A 26,135-nucleotide genomic window follows, 5' to 3' on the forward strand; every position below is an offset into this window, starting at 1 on the left:
GCTATTGATTGGTTGCTAGGATGATCACCTTGTTAATTCCGGCTGCAGCTCCCGCCCCCTGTCCATAGTTGTCTTGTTGCCTTCAGCTCTATGCTCTGCTGTACACCTGCACAAAGGTGGGAGAATGAGGGGGCAGAGCTGGGGGGGTGGAGAAATGCAGGGGTGTGTGAAGTGTGGGGCAGAGCTGCAGGGGTGTGTGAAGTGGGGAGCAGAAGTGCTGGGGGGTGAAATGAGGGGCAGAGCTGTGAGGGGGCTGTGGTTATAATTGGGGGGAAAAGCTGCAGGAGGGTGTGAAGTGGGGAGCAGAGGTGCAAGGGGGTATAAAGTGGGGAGCAGAGGTGCAGGGGGGTGTGAAGTGGGGAGCAGAGGTGCAGGGGGGTGTGAAGTGGGGAGCAGAGGTGCAGGGGGGTGAAATGGGGGGCAGAGCTGTGAGGGGGGCTGTGGTGAGAATTGGAGTGCAAAGCTGCAGGGGGGTGTGAAGTGGGGACCAGAGGTGCAGGGGGTGTGAAGTGGGGAGCAGAGGTGCAGGGGGCGTAAAATGGGGGGCAGAGCTGCGAGGAGGCTGTTGTAATAATTGAGGGGAAAAGCTGCAGGAGGGTGTGAAGTAGGGGGCAGAGGTGCAGGAGGGTGTGAAGTGAGGAGCAGAGGTGCTGGGGGTGAAATGAGAGGCAGAGCTGCGAGGGGGCTGTGGTGAGAATTGGGGGGAAAAGCTGCAGGAGGGTGTGAAGTGGGAAGCAGAGGTGCAGGGGGTGTGAAGTGGGGAGCAGAGGTGCAGGGGGTGTGAGATGGGGGCAGAGCTGTGAGGAGGCTGTGGTAATAATTGGGGGGAAAAGCTGCAGGGGTGTGTGAAGTGGGGAGCAGAGGTGCAGGGGGGGGGTGAAATGGGGGGCAGAGCTGTGAGGAGGGCTGTGGTGAGAATTAGAGGGCAAAGCTGCAGGGGGGTGTGAAGTGGGGACCAGAGGTGCAGGAGGTTTGAAGTGGGGAGCAGAGCTGCAAGGAGGCTGTTGTAATAATTGAGGGGAAAAGCTGCAGGAGGGAGTGAAGTAGGGGGCAGAGGTGCAGGAGGGTGTGAAGTGAGGAGCAGAGGTGCTGGGGGTGAAATGAGAGGCAGAGCTGCGAGGGGGCTGTGGTGAGAATTGGGGGGAAAAGCTGCAGGAGGGTGTGAAGTGGGAAGCAGAGGTGCAGGGGGTTGTGAAGTGGGGAGCAGAGGTGCAGGGGGTGTGAAATGGGGGGCAGAGGTGCAGGGGGTTTGAAGTGGGGAGCAGAGGTGCAGGGGGTGTGAAATGGGGGGCAGAGCTGTGAGGAGGCTGTCGAAATAATTGGGGGGAAAAGCTGCAGGAGGGTGTGAAGTGGGCGGCAGAGCTGCAGGGGTGTGTGAAGTGAGGAGCAGAGGTGCTGAGGGGTGAAATGAGAGGCAGAGCTGCGAGGGGGCTGTGGTGAGAATTGGGGAGAAAAGCTGCAGGAGGGTGTGAAGTGGGGAGCAGAACTGCGAGGAGGCTGTGGTGATAATTGGGGGGGGGCAGTGCTGTGGAGAAAGGGTAATGTAAAAGGGTGCAGCACTGTGGGGGGGACACAGCGTGAATGTGGGGGGGGGGGGGAATGATGTGAAGGGGGTGACGGAGAACGCTGCTGTGAAGGGGGAATTGTGATAAAAGGGGGGGGGGGGAGGGGGCTGTGATGTGAAGGGTCGGAGTCATTGCACAAATATGCGGTTTGGACCTCTGCTGGAAGAAAATTTTAATGGTTGGACCTCCGTGAATTTTAAGTTAATACCCCTGATATAAAAATTATTATTAATATTAGTAGTAGTAGTAATAGTCATCAAACAATAATAATAATATAAATAATAATTATAGATAGGGACAAAATAAATGATGTTAACACTACTACTACTAATAATAATAATCGTTGTTGTTAATATTATTAATATTAATAAAAGAACTAATAATAATACTATAAATAATAATGCAAACAATAATATCAATAATAATCATCAAACAATAACAAATATTAATAGCATTATTATTATTATTATTAATAAGAATATGATACATAATAATGTTATTAAAAAATCATAATAATATTATTAGTAGTAGTATTTTATTATTTGTTTATTATTATTTGTTACTGTGTGACACACAGTAACAAATAATAATAAATAAATAATAACATTATTATCATAATTATTATTTTAATCATCAAACAAACAATAGCAACGAACAAATAATAATAATAATAGATGATAATATACACACTGATGATAACACTATTATTACAAATAATAATAATGTGATGGAATGTGATGTCATACATACACACAGGGAAGATGAGGGATATTGAACACTCACACAGGTATAAATAAAGATATAAAACATTTGAATGGAGTGTTGTGTGTAGTGAGGTTCTCTCATACACGGACACCCCGGTGTCTCTCACTGACAACCTTTCCCCCCCTTTGTCCCCCCTTCACAGCACTCACCCGCTCGGTGACCCGGATCCGGGCAACTCAGGGATGTCTCACAGGGATGTCTCGGGAGCGCGCTGGTCACTAGGACGCGCAGACAGCCCAGAGGGTTGCTAGGCGTGACGTCGAGGCGCGTTCCCGAGCATAAGTTTGCCCGGTGTGGAGCTGGAAACGGTGCGCGCGCAGTAAAGGGGCGTGTCCGTCGTATGCACGCGCGTCAGGAGGAGTAGGGGGAGGAGGATTAGTATTTGGCTACGCTGGGATGCCTGAAAAAAGTGGACGTGTAGTGGCCGAGAACAGCCAGAAGGGGGAGCTCACACTTTAGTTCAGTTAATTCTCTGGCCATGCAGCCGGATACACACAGACTGATTACATAGAGATAGAAAATAATATATTATTTTTTTCTGTAGATTTTTTAAAACAGTTTTATTAAATGAAATAGAAAAAAAAAAAAACCAATATAAGTATACTTTATAGAAAATGTGAAATAAATGTCAGTCTCATCAGATCCTAAGCGACCGGTGCATATTTTTGGTGATTTTATTTCTTTATTTTGCATATTTTTAAAGCGTTTTATAAGCATTCTGCAAGAGGTTTTGCACATGTATGACGCTTCAGGCGTTTGTTTCCTGGGCTGGGTATGGGGGGGAGGAGAGATCGGTTCTTCAAGCGCAAAAACGCATGTCATGCATTTACATTGAAGTCTTTGGGGTCAAAAACACTCAATTACACACACAGAGAAAAAAAAAAAAACATGGTAACAGGCACACATACAAAGAATGGGATTCTGCACATTGAGCGTCATCAAGCGTAGAGAGACACAATAGAAATTATTTTTTATTATTATTATTATTATTTATGATATTTTAACATATTTTAATTGTTTTAAATATTATTATTTATTATTGTAATTTTATATTATTATTTTATTACTGTTTTTTGATTATTAATAATATTTTATTTATTTTTATTCTTATTTTAGTTTTATATTATTAAAATTTTATTTTTATTTACTTTTCCAAACTTTTATTACAATGTATCATCAAGTGTGATATGAGCGAAGTGTTATTACCCTGTTTCCCCGAAAATAAGACCTAGCGTGATTGTCGGTGATGGCTGCAATATAAGCCCTACCCCCCAAATAAGCCCTAGTTAAAGTCCTTGTAGGTCTTATTTTCAGGGTAGGGCTTATTTGGGGGGTAGGGCTTATATTGCAGCCATCACTGACAATCACGCTAGGTCTTATTTTCGGGGAAACAGGGTATCATGCGTTTAGGGGGTAGGTTATGGAAGGATGGTTGGAGGAGTTCCTTAAAGTGATACTAATGAAGTGATAAACTTAGTTGCCAAAAAGAGCAGGGGTAGGAGAACGAGCAATACGGGAAGGGAGTCTAGTAGGGAGGAGGGGGAAATACAGAAGAGTAGAGGTTAAAGGAAGTCAAAGACATGAGTTCATCACTGTGCTGCTTTTCCTTTCACTGTCCAGTCACATGCTGGGGCAGGTCCAGGACAACCTGGGCTCAGAGGATGTTGGTTGATGTTGACCATTTGACTGAGGACATCTAGTGGCTGGAAAAAAAAAAATGTTATCTGGAGTTTTGTTTTAAATATGTGTGCTTTGTCTGGACTGTGTTTGAACCAGTATTTAGCAGTCTTTGAGGAACAAGGAGGTTGCATGGCTGACCTCTCATTCTGAAAATGTATATTGCCTGGCTATCATGCAGACCTAATGACTTCAGCATGGAGTCACTGTTCAAAAAAAAAGCTGGGAGTGAACCCCTTCACTCACCCAGGGGCGGATCCAGGGGGGGAACTGAGCAATTGCCCCCCCCCCCGAGTTGCGGGTGAGCGGCGGCCAGTCAGCGGGTGAGTGAGTGAGCGGGCGGCTCTGTGGGTGAGTGGGCAGGCGGCTCGGTGGGTAAGCGGGCGGGCCAGTCGGCAGGTGAGCGGGCAGCTGGCCAATCAGCGGACCAGCAAGTGGAGGAGCAGAGAGATGACATCATCAGGAGCAGGAAGAGGACAGCAGGGAACACTGCCAGGCAAGTCATTCAGGAAGGATCCATCCAGGCTCGGTGAGTGACAGGCACAGTCGGGTAATCTCGGAGAAGCAGACCAGGATTTGATGTGGAGCCAGAGACTGTGATGTTTACGGGGTTTGAGGACGAGTTTCTGCAGCCAGGAGGGTTGGCAGGATTTACACAGGACTGACTGGGACCAGTAGTCCACTGAGTTTCAGGTAGCACAAAAGGTGCTTTATTGTTTATTGTCATTTGGTTGCTACACCATAGGGGACTGAAGACCCCTGCCAGCAAATGGCAGATCTCGAATTGCTAGGCCTTATTCAGAGTGGGGCCTAGCCATGTGCTAGCTAGGAATCAAGCATTGCAGTGGAGGAAATAAGAAGGATGGGCTGTTCAGGCTCCAGAAGGGTGGGCCATTCAGGCTCCAGCAGAGTGGGCTGTTCAGGCTCCAGAAGGTGGGCCATTCAGGCTCCAGAGAGGAGGGCCGTTCAGGTTCCAGAATGGTGGGCCATTCAGACTCCAGCAGAGGGGACCGTTTAGGCTCCAGAAGGGTGGGCTATTCGGGCTCCAGAACAGTGGGTTGTTCAGGCTCCAGCAGGGTGGGCCGCTCAGGCTCCAGAGAGGAGGGCCATTCAGACTCCAGCAGAGTGAGCCAATCAGGTTCCAGAAGGGTGGGCCATTCAGACTCCAGCAAAGTGGGCCGTTCAGGCTCCAGAAGGGTGGGCCATTCAGGCTCCAGAGAGGAGGGCCGTTCAGACTCCAGCAGAGTGAGCCGTTCAGGTTCCAGGAGGGTGGGCCATTCAGACTCCAGCAGAGTGAGCCGTTCAGGTTCCAGAAGGGTGGGCCATTCAGACTCCAGCAGAGTGGGCCGTTCAGGTTCCAGAAGGGTGGGCCATTCAGGCTCCAGAGAGGAGGGCCGTTCAGGCTCCAGAAGGGTGGGCCATTCAGACTCCAGCAGAGGGGACTGTTTAGGCTCCAGAAGGGTGGGCTATTCGGGCTCCAGAACAGTGGGTTGTTCAGGCTCCAGCAGGGTGGGCCGCTCAGGCTCCAGCAGCGTTCACCATTCAGGCCCCAGCAGAGTGGCAGTAAAAATGTAATATATTAGTTTACCAGTTATTAGATTTGTTGGCTGCATTCATTTTCTTTTTTTTTCCTTTGTATTCATGCTTATGACCCCGTCAGTAAGATAATCCCTGTTCTGGGGTGACAAAGCTCATTCACCATACTGTATGTATGGAAGAGCATCATAGTCAACCCTAGGCAAAAAGTGTATTAGGACTATAGGGCACCCCCTCCCGATCTTCATAAGATAAGAGAGTCAGGTCTTCTGTAGTGCACAGAGGAGAACTCAGCAGGACTAATACTGCTTGAGGTTTCCGTGCAGCAGAGGCACAGAGCACGGGAACTTACACGCTTATTGGATATTTGGCAGACATTTTTTTTAATGGCACCAATAAGGGGAAGTTCATTATTAGGGTTTATATACCCTTTAATCCACTGATGTATGCCATATGTCGGCAGCAGTTGGGGGGTTTTACATACACTCACACTGCCATGTCCTTTGGGCCACCTGTATTGCTAAAGGGTGGGTCCATCTAAAAGTGATATTTCAATCATAAGTTCTATGGTATTTGGGCCACTTGGATGGATTATACTTCCAGTGCCTCGCAGGCGCCCCAACCTACCACTTCTGGGTCCTCTTTGTCTCTATATTTAAGGCCGGGGAACTAAACCAATTTTGTATGGTGATCTACGGATCTTTGGAACACATTTGACATTGATTTACCTGAACTTAATTACAGTGCTGATTGTTTTTTGTTTTATCTAATGGTTATTCTTGTTGTTTTCTATCATGTATAACCTACTCCCCACTCTCCATATCTACACGGTTCTCATCCCCTTTCCCCATCTTTTCCCGATTTCATATATGGATGATTAGCTCATGCACCCCCCGTATTGTTTGAGGAAGAAATTGGATTGATTACCTGTTGTACTTAATTGAATCTACCGATGAGCATTAATACCAACTTTGAATGAATGTGTTGTCTTCTTGCTAGCCTTTTGGGTGCTTTTCTCTTCTTTTTTTGTATACCATATGTTTTAAAAATATGTCAATAAAGATTATTTAAAAAAAAAAAAAGTGGAGTCTGTTGAGCTTAGTCTCCCGTCTCCCGCTGGCCTTTTATGTCTTCCGTAGTGTCATCACCTTACAGTAGTTTATTGCTCTGTTCCTGCTCACAATGAGGTGCTCCTACTTCTCCTGTTGTATGCACCATCCAATGAACGGAATCAACCTCCCTTGTAATGGCTGGAGCAAATGTGAAGATCTGGGACAGTGATGGTGAACCTTGGCACCCCAGATGTTTTGGAACTACATTTCCCATGATGCTCAACTGCACTGCAGAGTGCATGAGCATCATGGGAAATGTAGTTCCAAAACACCTGGGGTGCCAAGGTTCACCATCACTGATCTAGGATCTCACTTCCAGACATTTCATCACAAAATAAAAGGAACAGTTACAGTGTCTTGAAAAAGTATACCCCTTGCAATTTTCCACATTTTGTCATGGTACAACCAAAACCGTGAATGTATTTTATTGGGATTTTATGTGATAGACCAACACCAAGTGGCACATAATTGTAAAGTAAAAGGAAAATGATAAATGGTTTTCAACATTTCTTACAAATAAATATGTGAAAAGTGTGGTGTACATTTGTATTCAGCCCCCCTGAGTCAATACTTTGTTGAACCTCCTTTCTCTGCAATTACAGCTGCAAGTCTTTTTGGGGATGTCTCTACCAGCTTTGCACATCTAGAGAGTGAAAGTTTTGCCCATTCTTCTTTGCAAAATAGCTCAAGCTCTGTCAGATTGGATGGGGAGCATCTGAACAGCAATTTTCAAGTCTTGCCACAGATGCTCATTTGGATTTAGGTCTGGACTTTGACTGGGCCATTCTAACACATGAATATGCTTTGATCTAAACCATTCCAATGTAGCTCTGGCTGTATGTTTAGGGTCTTTGTCCTGCTGGAAGGTGAACTAATAGGTTTTCTTCTAAGATTGCCCTGTATTTGGATCTATCCATCTTCCCATCAACTCTGACCAGCTTCCCTGTCCCTGCTGAAGAAAATCATCCCCACAACATGATGTTGCCACCACCATGTTTCACGGTGGGGATGGTGTGTTCAGGGTGATGTGCAGTGTTAGTTTTCGCCACACATAGCGTTTTGCTTTTAGGCCAAAAGTTTGATTTTGGTCTCATTTGACCAGAGCACCTTCCTCCACATGTTTGCTGTGTCCTCCACGTGCCTTCTCACAAACTTTAAATGGGACTTCTTATGGCTTTCTTTCCACAATGGATTTCTTCTTGTCACTCTTCCATAAAGGCCAGATTTGTGGAGTGCAGGACTAAAAGTTGTCCTGTGGACAGATTCTCCTACCTGAGCTGTGGATCTCTGCAGCTCCTCCAGAGTTACCATGGGACTCTTGGCTGCTTCGCTGGTTAATGCTCTCTTTGCCCGGCCTGTCTGTTTAGGTGGACGGCCAGGTCTTGGTACGTTTGCAATTGTGCCAAACTCTTTCTATTTTTAGATGATGGATTGAACAGTGCTCGGTGAGATGTTCAAAGCTTGTGATATTTTTTTTTATAACCTAACCCTGCTTTAAACTTCTCCACAACTTTATACCTGACCTATCTGGTGTGTTACTTGGCCTTAGAGATGCTGTTTGTTCCCTAAGGTTCTCTAACAAACCTCTGAGGGCTTCACAAAACAGCTGTATTTATACTGATGTAGCAAGGCCCCGGTCCTCCAGAAGCCTAATGGTGACCTCCAGAGTCAGGAAGAGCTGACGTCCTTCCTTGTAGAGTGGTTTACCAGGCATGGTGGGTGAAATGCAAGATGAAATGATGGGCACTTTTTGAATGCGAACAAGAGATTTATTGTCTCTTAACAAGAACTGTGGGAGAGCGGGTTAGGGCCAGGACACCCCTAAGTAGATGCAATGATAATTGACAGACTCCGAGACACTACAGGTAGACACTTCTGTATAGGTAGGACCGCTGTCTCCTATGGCAACTAATCTTGAAACAGTCACTAACGGTAGTTGTACATAACTCTTGGTAACACAGAATAGTCCTTTTACTTATCTCACAGTATCCCACTGTAGATCTTCACTCACTGAGCTCCCAGTCTCTCACTAGACTTCCAGATCTAATCGCCACTGGATCCCCTTAGCTCTTCCACAGCTGTCCCGCTGTATACTCAAGCGTCACCCCCGCTATCCTGCTGGGTCCCTGGCTTGGCACTTGCTGATGCTTTCCCACTTCTTCACCATCCCCGCCTGGTGAGAAGACTGCTCTGGTACTTGCTTCAGCTTACTCACAGTGGTCTCCGGCAACAAGGTGGATGGTTCCTTAGTGGCGGCAGCTTCCCCTCTACCTCCAACCACAGCTCGTTCCCGCGTCCGGCTGAACCTTCATGACTCGGTTGGACTTCAATCCTGCAGTCCCAACCCTACGCTGCTTCTCTTGCTCCTGGATAGGCCTCAGGCAGCCTAGCAGCCAGGTGTCCCCGGGATAGGCCTCAGGCTTGGCCTGGCAACCCCTGGCCACATAACACACGTCCACCCAAACAGCGGTCCAGGTGGCACAGAACACCGATCACCTGACTCCACCCAAATAAATAGGCTCTCCCAGCAGGCCAAGGTACTAAAGAAACCCCCACCAATTGGCTGAGACACCCCATCCATTCATAATCTGACCTTGCTAAGTTCTTGTCTATCTAATGTCACCAGCACTGTGCCACCTAGTGACAGAAGAGAAAAGGTGCAGCCAGTTCAGGATTAGAGAGGAATCAGTGGATCTACTAACAATTAAGCAGGACAATTAAACTAAATTTGTTAGCAACCCTGCCGAAACAAAAGGGTGCTACACTGAGATGAAATTACACACAGGTGGACTCTATTTACTAAATTAGGTGACTTCTGAAGACAATTGGTTCCACTAGATTTTAGTTAGGGGTATCGGAGTAATGCCCTGTACACACGATAGGATTTTCCGACAACAAAATCCATTGGATTTTTTCCGATGGATGTTGGCTCAAACCTGTCTTGCATACACACGGTCACACAAGGTTGGTCGGAAATTCTGAACGTCAAGAACGTGGTGACGTATAACGAGCCGAGAAAAGTGAAGATCAATAGCCAATACTGCTCTTCTGCTTGATTCCGAGCATGCGCGGCACTTTGTGCGTCGGAATTGTGTACACAGATATGGCTACAGATTTTCCCTTTTAGATGCACCTGTTATTAGTTAATGGTTAATTCATTTTAATATGAGAAACCCCATACGGGAAAGGTTCCTTTCCAACCAGTTAACGAAACAGATATGAGAGGGGAAAGAAAGTGAGGGGGGAGTTTGGGGGAGGGAGGAAAGAGGGGAAACAAAGAAAAGGGAAAGGGAAAAATGTGTATTTTTTTTTTTAACTTAGTTATTTATTTTTGGAAGGGGTGGTTAATATTTAAGGAATATGCAGCAAATATAGATCACTTGAGTGCTTTTTTTAAAAATTTTTAATTCAAATGTTTTTGAAGGTTTATATTATGTTTGGTTTGAATGGATTATACGACATGGAAAATGTTTTTTCTTTTTTTTTCTCTCGTTTTTTATCTCCTTTCATACCCACTTTTACTGGGGAGGGGCAGGATTTAATGCTAGGGAGGTCATTCAATTTTATATATATAATTCTTTTTTTTTTTCTTCTTCCTTTTTGTGGTTTCATTTTATTTGTATATAAATAGAAGTAGAAAAAACGGAGGTAGTTATAAACATTAAAATTCGTACGATGTGTAAGTAAAGAAGGAACATATACTGATATGTTAATGTTCTCCCAATTGGAAATGTTTATTATGGTACTTTGATTCAATAAAAAAAAAAAAAAAAAAAATTACAGTGCCATCATCCATATGTAGAAAGAGAAGGGATAATGTAAATTAATGCGGTAGTACACTCATTTTTACCTACAGGTAAGTCTATAATAAGCCTTACCTGTAGGCAAAATGAATATCTCCTAAACGTTCACCGTTTAGGAGATATTCACACTGGATGCAGCCGGTGACGTCACCGGCGCATGCGCTCTGAAGGTCCTTCAGAGCACCATATGGGAACCGAAGGCTCCCGCACGCATGCGCGGGGTAGTGACGTCCTCGCGGCTCTGGCCACCCACACAGCCGGAGTCCGTGAACCCGGAAAGGAAGACCGGGGGAAGATGGAAGCCCTGTCAGCGGTGACAGCGCCTCGCTGGAGGACTTTGTTCTAAGGTAAGTATTTCATAATGTGCTAGTATGCGATGAATACTAGCACATTTTGCAATTATCTTACAGGGGGAAGTTTTTTTTTTTTGTCTTTTTTTACTGAAGTGGTTTACAACAGCTTTAAAAGTGTGTGTTTAGGTATCACTTTGATATCAATAGCGACTGACCCCCTCATAAAACTAATGCCGCGTACACACGGTCGGACTTTCCGACGGAAAATGTTCGATGTGAGCTTGTTTTCGGAAAGTCCAACTGTATGCTCCATCGAACATTTGCTGTCGGAATTTCCACACACAAAATGTTTGAGAGCAGGTTCTCAAATTTTCCGCCAGCAAAACTTGTTGTCGGAAAGTCCGATCGTGTGTACACGAGTCCGTCCCACAAAAGTCCACTCATGCTCTGAATCAAGCAGAAGGAGCTGCACTGGCCATTGCACTTCCTTTTTCTCGGCTCGTTGTACGTGTTGTACGTCACCGCGTTCTCACATTTGGAATTTTGAGCCAACATTTGTGTGACCGTATGTACGCAAGACAAGTTTGAGCCAACATCCTTCGGAAAAAAAAAAATCACAGTTTTGTTGTCGGAAATTCCGATCGTGTGTACGGGGCATTAGTGCACAGTCTGATCCATGAAATCAAAAACAAGTCCCGATATCAACTGTGATAAATATTTCACCTCTTCCAGTGGAATCCTATACTCTCTTCACCACTTCACACACCCTGGTGCCCATCAGAAGGGCTCTCACCTCCTAGGGCGGACCTCAATGTGTTTAAACAGAGGTCTAATATAGCTCTCGTTTATAGGCATCTTCCATATAGAATTGCTCTGTCCTAGTACTCGATTATCTCCCAGTGCATTCTGGGATACAGGAGCCTCAATCCTCTCTCCTCCAATGCCCAGCTAACACTTCATAAATGCTTCATTAACACACCATAAATGCTCTAGGTGGTGTTAAGGTTACAGACGAATTTCGAAAAAAATGAGCGCTTCCCGTGCTGGCCGACCTTTCCGGAAATAACATGGAGGAAGGCTGGGAGAGGGGGTGGAGGGAGAGAGGCCGGTAGTGAAGGGCCTGCCTGAAAACGGCAATGGTGGCGGAAGGCGGCGGTGCCCGAGCGGTATAACCGCTGTCCAGACCACTGTGGCCTCCCCCTAGCCTGGGGGGAACATCAAACATGAGGAATCCCCCCATCCATCCTACATTGAGCCGGCCAGAGACGCTGTGAAGCATGAACACTGAGACCGACATCAGCATGACAAGGTTTGTGCTCTTGGCAGCCCCCGGTGGTCACAATAGGCATAGCATGCATTTACCTTAAAGGAGAAAACCTACTAGAATTAGAAAATTCTGTGGAATCTCCTCTTACCTTATCCAGCCGCAAGGTTCAGTTTACACAGACCCAATCTTCACCTCTCACGGTGGGCTCCATTTGAAAAAACCGTCAGAGACTGGGGCCCCCTACAAATAGGGGGATTCTGCAGTTCTGGACCTGTAAAGCACCCAGCTAGAAAACCATTTTCTAATATGCGGGGTCCAGCTCTCTAAAAGAGAAGCGTTACAGGTAAAACCTCGTTTCTTCGGACACGAGGCCCGGGTACCATCCAATTCGGCCACCAAAGGACACTTTGAATGGATCCGGTCTGCCTGGTTTGCCCCAGTATAGGATATAGGATATTCCCTTTGGAGCTCAGCACAGGACATCTTTACACGTCCATCACCTAAGACACTGGCGTAAAAACTGAGGTATCCCTGCAAGGGGAGGGATTATATAGGGGGTTGAACTTTCTGATAGGGTGTGCCAGTGTCCAATCACCAGTGATACCCTATATAACCCATCAGTAATTACTGTGGCTCTGTGTCCCGTGATGTTCGAGAAAGAAAAATTGTTTTATGGCTTTACATAACACTTCAACCACTTGCTGCCTGCCCACCCGCAATGTATTGTGGGTGAGGGGCCCAGTGTAGGCAAAGTGACGTTCCCCTACGTCGCTGCCTACTTCCGGGTTTAGGACATGTCCGCCCCTGCCTGGCACCCGCTGTGTTGGACACATCGGGAGCCTGTCAGCAAGTCCCGGCCAATGATTCCTGGTCAGGATCTGCTGATCGATGTTAAACAGATCTAGTAGTAGAAAAGCAGCACATATTACACACATTACTCATTGTTTGGCACACAGTTAACCCTTTGATCTCCCTTGATGTTAACCCCTTCCCAATCAGTGTCATTAGTACAGTGACAGTGTATAGTATTATCACCAATCACTGTATTAATGTCAAAGTTGCTGATCACCGCCATTAGTAGTATTTAAAAAAAAAAAAAAAAAAATTAATGCTATACATTTAATAAAATTTTATAATAGAAAGATAGAATATATATATATATATATATATATATATATATATATATATATATATATATATATATATATATATATATATATCCACACGTCTATTCATCAGTTAGTTTAAGCCAATATGTATTTTTCTACATAATTTTTGGTAAATAAAATCGCAATAAGTTTATAGGTGTAGCAAAGTCCCGGGGCCCCTGAAGCCCAATGGTGACCTCCTTCTGTGTAGAGTTGGTTGCCAGGCATGGTGGGTGTAATGTAAGATGAAAGGGGGGGGGGGGGCGCCAGACACTTTTGGAATGCAAAAAGAGGTTTATTGTCTCTTAAACAGAACTGTGGGAGAGAGGGTTAGGGACAGGACATAAGAAAAAAAGAAAAATTTTAAACGCCCCATCCCGCCGTGCTTGCGCTCAAAAGCGAACGGATACGTAAGTCGCGCCCACATATGTAAACGGTGTTCAAACCACACATGCCAGGTATTGCCACGATCGTTAGAGCGAGAGCAATAATTCTAGCAAAAGATCTCCTCTGCAACTCAAAATGGTAACCTGTAGAAATGTTTAAACGTCACCTATGGACATTTTTAAGGGTCAAAGTTTGTTGCCATTCTACACGCGGGTGCAATTTTGAAGCATGACCTGTTGGGCAATTTACTCGGGGTAACATTATCTTTCACAATATAAAAATTGGGCTAACTTTACTGTTGTCTTATTTTTTTAATTAAAAAAAAAAAAGTGTATTTTTTTCCCAAAAATTGCATTTGTAAGACCGCTGAGCAAATACGGTGTGACAAAGTATTGCAACGACCGCCATTTTATTCTCTACGGTGTCTGGAAAAAAAAAATATGTATAATCTTTGGGGGTTCCAAGTAATTTTCTAGCAAAAAAAACCTGATTTTAACTTGTAAACAACAAGTTTGAAAAATAGGCCTGGTCCTTAACTCGTACTGATTTATGGTAAATTTTTTCATTAGTCTAAAAAAAAACCTGTCACATCTCACTAGAAATAGGTATCGGTAATGGCGAGTACTTAAAGAAAACTGGGATCGGTGAATCCCTAGATTTCAGAATAGCAGAGACAGTGTTGTCAGTTCAAACAGAAAGTTAGAAAAACAAACAGGAGCACACTGTATCTATGGTACATAATAGGTATATGCAGTGTTTGTAAAAAAAGATGTACTGTAAAAAGAAAAGCACATGCATTGCAGAGATGTATTGCATATGTTGTGTTTTACATTTTTGCCCAGACATACACTTTGATACCCATATCAATACACCACCATTACAACACAAATGCTATTTTGTGACACAAATACATTTTATTTAAAGCATAAAATAGTAAAGCTCAACATGAGAAAATGTTTAGATTAAAAAAAAAAAACTATATGCCATAAATCACCATTTTTTTTTTTGTAAAGCAGCAATAACATATCAAAAAACAGGATTACCAAAACTTCAAAAATGGTTTCATATTATTTGGCCTTATTTTAGATAATACAAAAAAAACTAGCAGATAGTTTCTCATATATACAATAATTGGCCATGTAATCAGTCAGTTTCTAATACTCTAATCTTGGAAGCAAGTCAGCAGCAAATAAATTATAGAAGAGCAAGAAAACAGTGAGACGAGTAACTGCTGGCAAATTTGTACTCCTCACACAGCTAAAGGAAAAACTATAGTGTGTTTTTTTTTTTTTAGTTTTTTTACAGATCTTTAAGTATATGTGAAAGTAACTGGCTTGAAGTAAATTATATAAATCCATTTAATACCTGTTTTTTTAAATATGGCTTGTTATTATCCATGTACGTGGTTTGCCCATTACATATGCAGGTTGTCCTTTTCTTTTTTTTTTTGTAGTGTTGCACAGTGACTGTTTTAGTGCTCTCTCTCTCAGTGGAAGTTTAAAAAGCGCCAACCTAATATAAATATAGTCACATGCTACAATATCTGTGTATTAGTCTTTAAAACTGATCCCAATTTGCTTTTGGAAACCCCTTAGATCCTGGCTCAGGCCGTTCACAGTGCCTCAACTTTTTTTTTTTTTTTAAGTTCAGCAGTGAGACTCGTCAATTAAATGTTACATGCCAAAGCCTCAGTGGGCAACAGGTTCTGCCATTTGACAACTATAGATATCTAATTATGATTTTCCTTATGCAAGAATGTGAATATATGACCATATGTTTGATGTACAACAATGTTATCCAAACACAGGGCATATGTTGCATGTCCTGTCCCCTTTTCCTGCTGCCATTCCCCTTGCCACACTTACAAGTCATTTTGACAGCAGGGACTTGCTCTCATATACAGCCAATGTTGCGTTTAATGCAAACCGGATTGGACCCAAAAGGTAGGTGGGTGTAAACTGACACAAGTTCGTTCACACCCTCCTGTCTATAGGGATACATGGAACATCCGATTAGGTCTGCCTGAAAAACAGGATCGCATCGCCCATCTGAAAGGGACCCAGCACTCTCCAGAAGATGAATTAGGAAATACAATGTGGCAATACTATAGATACATTTGTTTCATTCATATACAGATAAAAGGAGTGACCATAGTGGAATTGTAATAATTGCTCTGGTTCGTCATGGGTGTAAGAATTAAGTGATAAAGGCCTGGTTCACACCTATGCGTTTTTCAGTTTTGCAGAAATTCACTACAAACTATTTAAAGAATAAGTTCACATTTTTGCGTTTGCGTTGCGCCCTCTGACGACGTGATGACGAAACGCTTCAGGGTGTGACCACGCAGCTACCTACGCCGTCCGATCAGCTGTCTTCTCAAGCCGGGAACGCCGCTCTGAGAGATCAGCTGAGTGGTGAGAGACAGACATGTGAGTGTGACGGGAGTTGTTGCATTAATACATGCTTGTTTGAATTTTTAAGTTTTGTAAGTGCGCATTTGTAAGGGTTTTTGTTTTTTTGATTACAAAATAAATTTTATTGGGATTACGCTACGTGTACATTTCTCTTGCTTGTCACGAGCAACACCTAGATGGAGGGATGCAGTGCCTGCTGAAAGAAATTGTTTGTTTAAACACAAGCAAATTACCTTGATCTATCTGGTAAGTTCATTACTTTAGGGGATTTCTCACACGCGGGGTGGTGACGGACTTCAGCTGGATTGAAACCCCATATGAACTTTATTTCATGGACTTATGACATATGCATTAGAATTGGAATACAATCTCTACAGTTTTTATTTGATTTTTTTTAGCACCGTTAATGGTATAGCTTCACTGTAGCATATTTTTTAGGTAATTTATAAATTGACCCAAAGCTATTATAGTATACCTAGAAGACTGAATATTCAAATTCTTATGCCCTGTACACACGATCGGTTTTCCCTTCGGAATAAACTCCGAAGGTTTTTCCGAAAGGAATTCCGCTCAAGCGGTCTTGCATACACACGGTCACACCAAATTCCAACCTTCCAGAACGCGGTGACGTACAACACATACGACGTGACTAGAAAATGGAAGTTCAATGGCCAGTAGCCAATAGCTTCCGTCTTGTACTTGCTTCAGAGCATGCGTTGTTTTTGGTCCGTTGGAACAGCATACAGACAAGCGGTTTTCCCGATAGGAATTGGGTCCGTCGGAAAAATTTAGAACATGTTCCCTTTCTAGGTCCGTCAGAATTTGACGTACAAAAGTCCGATGGGGCCTACACACGACCGGAATATACGATGAAAAGCTCCCGTCTGACTTTTTCTGTCGGACATTCCGCTCGGGTGTACGCGGCATCACACAAGTTTAATTTTAATTGGTGATCTTTTATCTTGACAGCAGTCAAGGCCCTGTGCAAAGCCTAGGCCAGGGATCCAAGTGACTCAACAGGTATCGATCTGAAGGGCTATATAGGTATTTGCAGGTACCACAATATTTTAAACACCGATACCACCTTATTCATTTTTAGACCATATCTGGATTCCTGGAAGCTGTTGTCAAGCTAAATATCTTTCTGACAGAGGTGGTCATTGTCTGAATCATAGGCTTCATGCTGATTCCAGGGCAATAAAGCACTTGCTCGGTATTATTACGAATCGAGAGAACTGCCCTGAAACTAGTATACAGCACGTAAGTGTGCAGGCAGATATTCAACTTTAGAACAGTGCCTAAATGAATATGAAACGGGGTACAGAACCCTGCTGCAGCAATTACTTGTAACAGGTGGCTCATCACATACCCCAATATAAAGGTGACAACTAGAGGGAGCATTTACATGTCCTAATATAAAAAAAAAAAAAAAAAATCAAAATATGAAAGAGCAATCAAGTAAAAATGTATAAGTCACATAAAAAATAAAATTATGTAAATGTTACAACAATAGAACTAAATGTACGTTTACTAAAAATACACTTTAAAAAGTGAGTCTATTATGAAGAAAAACAAAAAACAACTGCTGATAAGTTTATAGTGTTGCCTGTATATACTGCACATGAATCAGCTTTCAGGGCCTTCTGCCTGATTGCAGGGATGTTTTGATGAGCAAAGCTTAAAAGGGATACTAAAGGCTGTCAAGACCCCCTCCACTTCCCCTTCTCCGGGTGCTTCCTTAGGAAAAAGGGATACCACCGCTTCAGGCCGGTCAACTGAAACAAAGACTTCCCCTCTGGAATTGAAGAGCACCAGGTGCTGGCTAATGCGTATAGAAAATTAGAATGAACGCGAAAACTCTAGACCGCCGCACTCCAAAGAAAATTTTTTTTTGCCTTTATTGAAAAATCGGGATCACACTGTACAGGTCACAGCAAAGCGATACAGACAGGAGCTGACACGTTTCACACTACAGAGAGTGCCTACTCATACCCTCCTCGCAGGAGTTTGACTGACAGCAGCCTACGGCTCCCGCTGCCCTCGGTGTCTCCTGTGAAAGTGAGGTGTGGCGGTGCCGCAGCCAAGACAGCGCTGGAGCACGGACAGGAGTTGGGTACATTTTTAGGGATGGGAATAGGGATGGGTAGAACGAGTAGTGGGGCATTTTTGTTACCTTAATGCAGAGAATGCATTAAGGTATAAAACCCTTTGGACTTTAGAGCCACCTTAAAGAATAACCGTGTAGGCTGTGCCCAAGGCAGGCAGAACGTAAAGGACTAATCAACAGCATTGCCTCCCTATAGTTGATCTTTCCCCACCTCTGACTTACCATGCTGGGTTCTGCGCTGTTCCTGGAGGTGGCCATCTTGGTAGAGGCAGAGCTTTCCTTTCCAATGTCAGAGCCTCCAGCAAGCAGAACAGTGATCAGCACAGTAGGGACATCACCAAATAACACTACAGATCTCCTGCAACTAGCAGTCATAGGCAGCGTGCCTTAGATCTCACACTGCAGATATGGACTGTAGGGACAGGAGTGCCTAGGCACAATCATATACCAGGAAGTGTTCAGCTAATTTTTTCAGGAGGAATTTAAGACAAAAAGGTCACTTTTCAGGTTACTGCTCAGGCACAATTAACATTTCTAGATGTTTCCCATTAAATGGCCAATCTATACTTTTTGAGTTCAGGTCCACTTTAACCGCTTCCCGGCCGCTGCATGGCGATATACGTCGGCAGAATGGCGTAAAGGTACGTCCCCTTTAAAAAGCGGTGCTGCGGGCGCACGCTCGCTGTAGGCGGCGCGCACCTGCCGCATTCTCCGTGGCCGCAGGTCCCGCGGACTCGATGTTCACCGGGTGCCCGCGATTATGTCACGGAGAGGTAGGACGGGGAGATGCCTTTGTAAACAAGGCATTGCTCAGTTCTGCCTTGTGACATGACAGAGATCACTGCTCTGTCGGGAGCAGTGATCGCTGTCATGTGTGTTGAAGCCCACCCCCCCCCCCCCCACAGTTAGAATCACTCCCTAGGACACACTTAACCCCTTGATCACTCCCTAGTGGTTAACCTTCACTGCCAGTATCATTTACACAGTAATCAGTGCATTTTTATAGCACTGATCGCTGTATAAAAATGACAATGGTCCCAAAATAGTGTCTGATGTGTCCGCCATAATGTCGCAGTCCTGATAAAAATCGCAGTCGCAGTCCTGATAAAAAAAAAAAAAAAAAGATTTATAATAAAAATGCCATAAAACTATCCCCTATTTTGTAGACGCTATAAATTATAAATGCGCTTATTGCGAATTTTTTTTTAACCAAAAATATGTAGAAGAATACATATCAGCCTAAACTGAGGGGAAACATTTTTTTCTTATATTTTTTGGGTGATGTTTATTATAGCAGAAGTAAAAAATATTGCATTTTTCAAAATTGTCTCTTTTTTTTGTTTATAGCGCAAAAAATAAAAACCGCAGAGGTGATCAAATACCACCAAAAGAAAGCTCTATGTGTGGGGAAAAAAAAAAAAAAAAAAGGACATCAATTTTGTTTGGGTACGTGGCACGACCGCGCAATTGCCAGTTAAAGCGACGCAGTGCCGAATCGCAAATAGTGCTCTGATCAGGAAGGGGGCAAATCCTTCCGGGGCTGAAGTGGTTAGTGCGACAAAGCTGTGCCCAATCAGAATAACCCAATATTCAGGCAGAGGGACGGCGTGAAAAGCTGCTACAGGTATGTTCAGGCACCTCTAGTAAGCGCATACTTAAATATCAACAGCTTTTGTTTTTTGAAGTTTAGGAGTCACCAATTTACATTTAAAGCAAGTAGCTAATAAAACGATCACAGTTAAAAAAAACAAAAAAAAACAAAAACTTTTAGATCCAGCACCTTTAATTATTTCATTAAGTACCTTTACTACTCTCCACTGTTGGACGATGGAAAGTTAATCAATGAAAACATTTGGTTTAAAAACCATTTCTGCTTACTCTTCAGTTGGTAATAGGACTAAGAGATTTGGTCATTGAAAACCAAACAACAAAAGTTGACCTTCTCATCTAAAAAAAAAAAAAACCCAAAATCTGTTCTCAGAGCAAATAATTTAATGGCAGCCGAAGACAGATAAGCGATCATAGTAAAGGTAACCTTAAAACAGGTTTAGTAAGATACTTATTGAAAAACAGCACATATCTGAAGAGGGGCGAGCGAAAACGCTTGGGGGGGGCCAACTGAGAAAAGCTGCCAGACCCCCCCCCCCCCAAAAAAAAAGCAGCTCGGCAGACCCCAGTCCCCCCCCCCCCCCCCAAGATTCTAGTCATCCAATGAGATCTGTGTGAAGCAGATACTACTGTGCCTGCCATTCAGAAACACTCCTTGCTGGAGGAAAAAGGGAGGCAGGAAAGGGGTCCAGCAAAGAAAGTGTTAAAGAGAGGCACAAAATGTAGCTTTCCAATTAGGGAAGGCCGGTGAGGGAGGCAGCCGCTCTACGTCTTCCAGAAAAAGGGGTTCTGTGCCAGACGCCGCTGGAAGTTCTCGTACCTGTAAGGTGACAAGAAAAACAGATTAAAGGACTTGACCACTTCAAGACACTGTATGATTGAAATCGGTTCTGATATCGCTGTTTTACTAACCTGACAGCTTAATATTCTAAATAGGAAACCTTTATATTGTTTGCAAATATTAAAGATTCTAATTACCAGCAAGAATAAGTCCTTACAATTAAAGAGCACCTGTCATTTTAGATCCATCATGGCAGCGCCTGTTAACTCACAGCTCACTCATCCGCTCGCCTGCTGCCACTGTCACGTCACATTCGGCTACCCATCACATTTTGCTACCCGCTGGAGTGCGCATGTCCGACCCCGCCATATGCGTTCCAACACTGTTGTAAGACCACTTTGCCACAGGGCCCCTCGCGGGCTTGCTTTGCTCACCACGCTCCGGGCACGGCCTCACTTCGCTCGGCATAATTATAATCTAACTCTATGTCCACTTGGATGGTGGGGCTTGAACCTGGACTCAGGGGTGTGGCCACAAAATTTTGCACAAGCGCAGATCGCCGCAGTGTTGGAACACATATGGCAGCGTCGCGCAGTCTAGCGTGTAGCCAAATGTGATGGGTCGCCATATGTGACGCTACACCGCCACGTCCCTCACCTTGTTGTGTCACTGCCGCTTCACCAGCCGTCCCATTAAAGTGAATGGGACTGTCGGTGAGTCAACAGCGGGGCAGAGGAGGAGCCACTACGGGACAGAGATGACAGTTGCTTTTTAAAATTATGATTTAAATCAAATCCACCCGACGGCTGCATTCGTTTTTACCTTTTTTTTTTTTTTTTTTGGCTCCCCCCACCCCCTTTTACTTTCACTTGGTAATCCTGCAAATAAAACACTTCCTGTCCTTTCATGGCCACACTTATTTATCCATGGAGAAAACCATTGTTGCTACCCAGCCTGAACTACAAATATGTCTGCCTTTCTTCATCTCCCATTACATGTGGGATGGGGAGATTAGTAGTTTACAGAAGGGAGATTTGATTGTTTTACGCTTCCAGTTCAGCTCATAGGAAGTGACCAGGACAGCATTCCTGGCAAAATAAACAGGTATTTTTCTGTGCATGCTGAAAATATTTTTTAGCCTGAATAATAAAAACGAACGCAGCCATCACACGTAAAGACCGGTAAACTGTAATATACAGTATTAGATTGTGTATATTATTATATTGATTTATCATCATTTTCTAAAAGCAGACATCATAGAGAACAAAATAGTTGTAGCTGCAATTTTTTATGTCACACGATATTACCGCAAAGGTCTAGGCAACACAAAATTTCAGTAAAAAACACACCAACATGAATTTTAGAGCAAACAAACACAATAAATTACCCACATTTTTTGGTAAAATATAAAAGACGAGGGTGCGCCGAGTAAATAGATACTCAACATGCCAATTCATGTGTGCCGTGAAATGGTGTCAAACTTCATTACCCTATATTTTCTATAGGTGACGCTTCAAAAGCCCCCTATAGCTATCAGTTTAGTTTTACGGAGGAGGTCTGGCTTTAGAATTTTTGCTCTCACTGTGTGTGTGTGTGTGTATATATATATATATATATATATATATATATATATATATATATATATATATATATATATATATATATATATATATATATATATATATATATATATATATATATATATATATATATATATATATATATATATATAATTTTAATTCAACTTAACTTTTTTTCCATCTTATAGGGGACAAGACAGGTTCTCTTTACTAAGATAAAAGACTCTGCATGTCTCCCCTGTACTCCACTGAATGTTTTGCAATGCAGCTTGCATTGCAAAACATCCTTTCATGGCAAACACAGAGAGCTTGACCCGGAAGTGACGTCAGAGACGTCGCTTTCCGGGTCACATGAAGAAGGGGAGGAGAGCGGATGTGTGTCCACTCTTCTTCCCCTCTACCCGCTGGCACCCACCATGGAGCTCCCAGACCTGCCGATGGGCAAGCGGAGCCCAGTAGCAAGTATGGCGGGGCGCGGCAGCGGTGGGGGGCGCCGGTACCAGGGGTGTGGAAGAGCGATTTGGCGGCAGCGGAGCTGCCCGAATGCACTCACCTAACAGGCAGGAGTCTGTCAGTTTCAAACACAATCCCGGTGGCTGCAGCCACGAGATTGTGTGCGATACCCCCCGCCGGCGTACGGACCTGGCAGCGAAAGGGTTAAAGTAAGCAGCTACAGATACTGTAGCTGCTGACTTTTAATATATGGACACTTACCTGTCCAGGTATCCATGAGTGTCCTCACCCGAGTCAAATTTTTCAATAGTCTACCGGGTGCTGCTGCCGCCATCTCCACTAAGGGAAAACAGCCACTTCCCTACAGCGCATGCATGAAGCGCGCTGCGCTTTGTGAATGGGTAAGCTGTGGGGAAGGAGGAGAGGGGCTGCGCCGAACTGAACCAGAAGTGGGAGTGGGTACCTGTCAAAACCAGGTACCCCCCCCAAAAGGTGTGGGGGGCAGACAAGCGGAGCTTACCCTTTTGAGTGGAGCTCCGCTTTAATAGCACTATAAACCAGGAAGGGAGGAAGGGACATAAGGTCTCCTCACTACATTTCAAATGCACTCTGAAGAACAGTCCACCAAGCGTCGCTCTTCAGAAGACAACACAAATGTATACGAGCCCTTAAACTACTAATTTATATCTTCACCAGTGGGAAAATAGCAATGTCCGGAAAACCCTTTAAAAAATTAGGAATTCTTTAAAAATGTATTCTACAGAAAACTATATATATACAGCTAGAACTACCCTCTCTCTCCATGGGGTGTCAAAGCTGCTGTGCGATTTCACAAAACTTCTATATTAATGCTAGTGTCCAACTGCATGTCATTTTTGATTCCACTTTCAGGCAAAACCATTGTGTCTGAATGTCCAACCCAAACAGCAATATAATCAGCATGATTACCAAAAAAATAAAAAAAATCAATGCTTTACAGGTTTTCCTTACCATTTGAGGACCACATTGGCTGGTATGAAGACTTCTGAAGGGTTAGGTGTCATCTGTGCCTGGGATATGGCAAATGATGTGGCAAAATTATAGAAGTTGTCCAACATTTTCTGAGTGAACTGGAAGGGGAAAAAAAAATGGAAAAAAATGAAATTCCAAAAGGAGAGTGAACCACCCCTTAAAGTGGTTGTAGCACCTGAGGCCAGTCACATCACTGGGTATAGGTGAGGGTTTATGACCACTTTTTAGAAAACCCGATTGTTGCACATATTTCAAGATGCCACCTCCCCAGCAGAACATACGTGTCATTTGCTCCCCTGACATTCTGTTAAGCAAAGAAAATACCGGATACCTTTGAGTATGAAAAAGCACACGAGTAACCCCCCCTTTCTCTCAGGTGACAGCACAGTGGCTAAGTGGTTAGCACTTCTGCCTGGCAGCACTGAGGTCATCAGTTTGAATCCCAACCATGGCACGACCTGCCTGGAGTTTGCATGGTCTCCCTGTGCGGTTTTCCCATGGGTACTTGGGTTTCCTCCCACACTCCAAAGACATGCTGGTAGATTAACTGGTTCATGTCTAAATTGTCCCTAGTATGTTCATGTAGAGTTCCTTGAAAAAGTATTCATACCCCTTGAAATGTTCCACATTTTGTTATGTTACAGCCAAAAACGTAAATGTATTTTATTGGGATTTTATGTGATAGACCAACACAAAGTGGCACATAATTATGAAGTGGAAAGAAAATGATAAATGGTTTTCAAAGTTTTTAAGAAAAAAAAATTATATGAAAAGTGTGGTGTGCATTTGTATTCAGCCCCCCGAAGTCAATACTTTGTAGAACTGCCTTTCACTGCAATTACAGCTGCAAGTCTTTTTGGGGATGTCTCTACCAGCTTTGTACATCTAGATGGGGACATTTTTGCCCATTCTTCTTTGCAAAATAGCTCAAGCTCTCTCAGATTGGATGGAGAGCGTCTGAACAGCAATTTTCAAGTCTTGCCGCAGATTCTCAAATTGGATTTAGGTCTGGACTTTGACTGGGCCATTCTAACACATGAATATGCTTTGATCTAAACCATTCCATTGTAGCTCTGGCTGTATGTTTAGGGTCGTTGTCCTCCTGGAAGGTGAACCTCCACCCCAGTCTCAAGTCTTTTGCAGACTCTAATGCCGTGTACACACGAGCGGACTTTCAGTCAGAGTAGACTTTGACGGTCTTTCCGACAGAGTTCCGCTGAAACGGACTTGCTTACACACGATCACACCAAAGTACGATCGTTTAGAACGTAATGACATACGACGGGACTAGAAAAAAGGAAGTTCAATAGCCAGTAGCCAATAGCTGCCCCTTGCATTGTTTATGGTCCGGACTAGCATACAGACGAGCGGTTGGAATTGAGTCCGTCGGAAAGATTTGAAACATGTTCTATTTCTAGGTCCGTCAGAATTTTCAAAAGTAAAGGTCTGATGAAGCCCACACACTATCGGAATGTCCGACGGAATGATTCCGTCGGACCTTTTCTGCTGGAAAGTCTGGTCGTGTGTAGGCGGCATTACAGGTTTTCTTCTAAGATTGTCCCGTATTTGGCTCCATCCATCTTCCCATCAACTCTGACCACCTTCCCTGTCCCTGCTGAAAAAGTATCCCTACAACATGATGCTGCCACCACCATGTTTCACAGTGGGTATGGTGTGTTCAGGGTGATGTGCAGGGTTAGTTTTCTGCCACACATAGCGTTTTGCTTTTAGACCAAAAAGTTCAATTTTGATTTCATCTGACCAGAGCACCTTCTTCCACATGTTTGCCATGTGTAGGACACAGCAAACATGTGGAAGAAGGTGCTCTGGTCAGATGAAATCAAAATTGAACTTTTTGGTCTAAAAGCAAAACGCTATGTGTGGCAGAAAACTAACCCTGCACATCACCCTGAACACACCATACCCACTGTGAAACATCGCAAACTGCAATGGCTTTCTTCTTGCCACTCTTCCATAAAGGTCAGATTTGTGGAGAGCACGACTAATAGTTGTCCTGTGGACAGATTCTCCCACCTGAGCTTGGATCTCTGCAGCTCCTCCAGAGTTACCATGGGCCTCTTGGCTGCTTCTCTGATTAATGCTCTCCTTGCCCGGCCTGTCAGTTTATGTGGACGGCCATGTCTTGGTAGGTTTGCAGTTGTGCCATACTCTTTCCATTTTCGGATGATGGATTGAACAGTGCTCCATGAGATGTTCAAATCTTGGGAGAATATATTTTATATATATATATATATATATATATATATATATATATATATATATATATATATATATATATATATATATATATATATATATATATATATATATATATATATATATATATATATATTTTTTTTTTTATAACCTAACCCCGCTTTATACTTCTACACAACTTTATCCCTGACCTTCATGATGCTGCTTGTTCACTAAGGTTCTATAATAAACCTCTGAGGGCTTCATAGAACAGCTGTATTTATACTGAGATTAAATTACACACAGGTGGACACTATTTACTAATTAGGTGACTTCTGAAGGCAATTGGTTCCACTAGATTTTAGTTAGGGGGTATCAAAGTAAAGGGGGCTGAATACAAATGCACGCCACACTTTTCACATATTTGTAAAA

General features: G+C 43.6%; 2 protein-coding genes across 2 annotated transcripts in view; both read right to left on the minus strand.

Moving 5' to 3' along the window:
- CCDC81 (coiled-coil domain containing 81) overlaps positions 1-2,666 on the minus strand; it is a 91,695-nt gene extending 89,029 nt beyond the window's left edge. The window contains exon 1 of the mRNA XM_073612946.1: positions 2,480-2,666. The gene's annotated coding sequence lies outside the window, so the exon portion shown is untranslated. The remainder of the gene's footprint in view (positions 1-2,479) is intronic.
- Positions 2,667-16,094: 13,428 nt separating this feature from the next.
- HIKESHI (heat shock protein nuclear import factor hikeshi) overlaps positions 16,095-26,135 on the minus strand; it is a 33,640-nt gene continuing 23,599 nt past the window's right edge. Inside the window, exons 4-5 of the mRNA XM_073612947.1 lie at positions 23,487-23,605; positions 16,095-20,502 (exon numbers count right to left, since the gene is read on the minus strand). Of these exons, the coding sequence (XP_073469048.1) occupies positions 20,448-20,502; positions 23,487-23,605 (174 nt within the window). The 3' untranslated portion in view covers positions 16,095-20,447. The remainder of the gene's footprint in view (positions 20,503-23,486; positions 23,606-26,135) is intronic.

This window comes from Aquarana catesbeiana, linkage group LG02 (genome assembly GCF_042186555.1).
Source record: "Aquarana catesbeiana isolate 2022-GZ linkage group LG02, ASM4218655v1, whole genome shotgun sequence".
Lineage (NCBI taxonomy): Eukaryota > Metazoa > Chordata > Amphibia > Anura > Ranidae > Aquarana > Aquarana catesbeiana.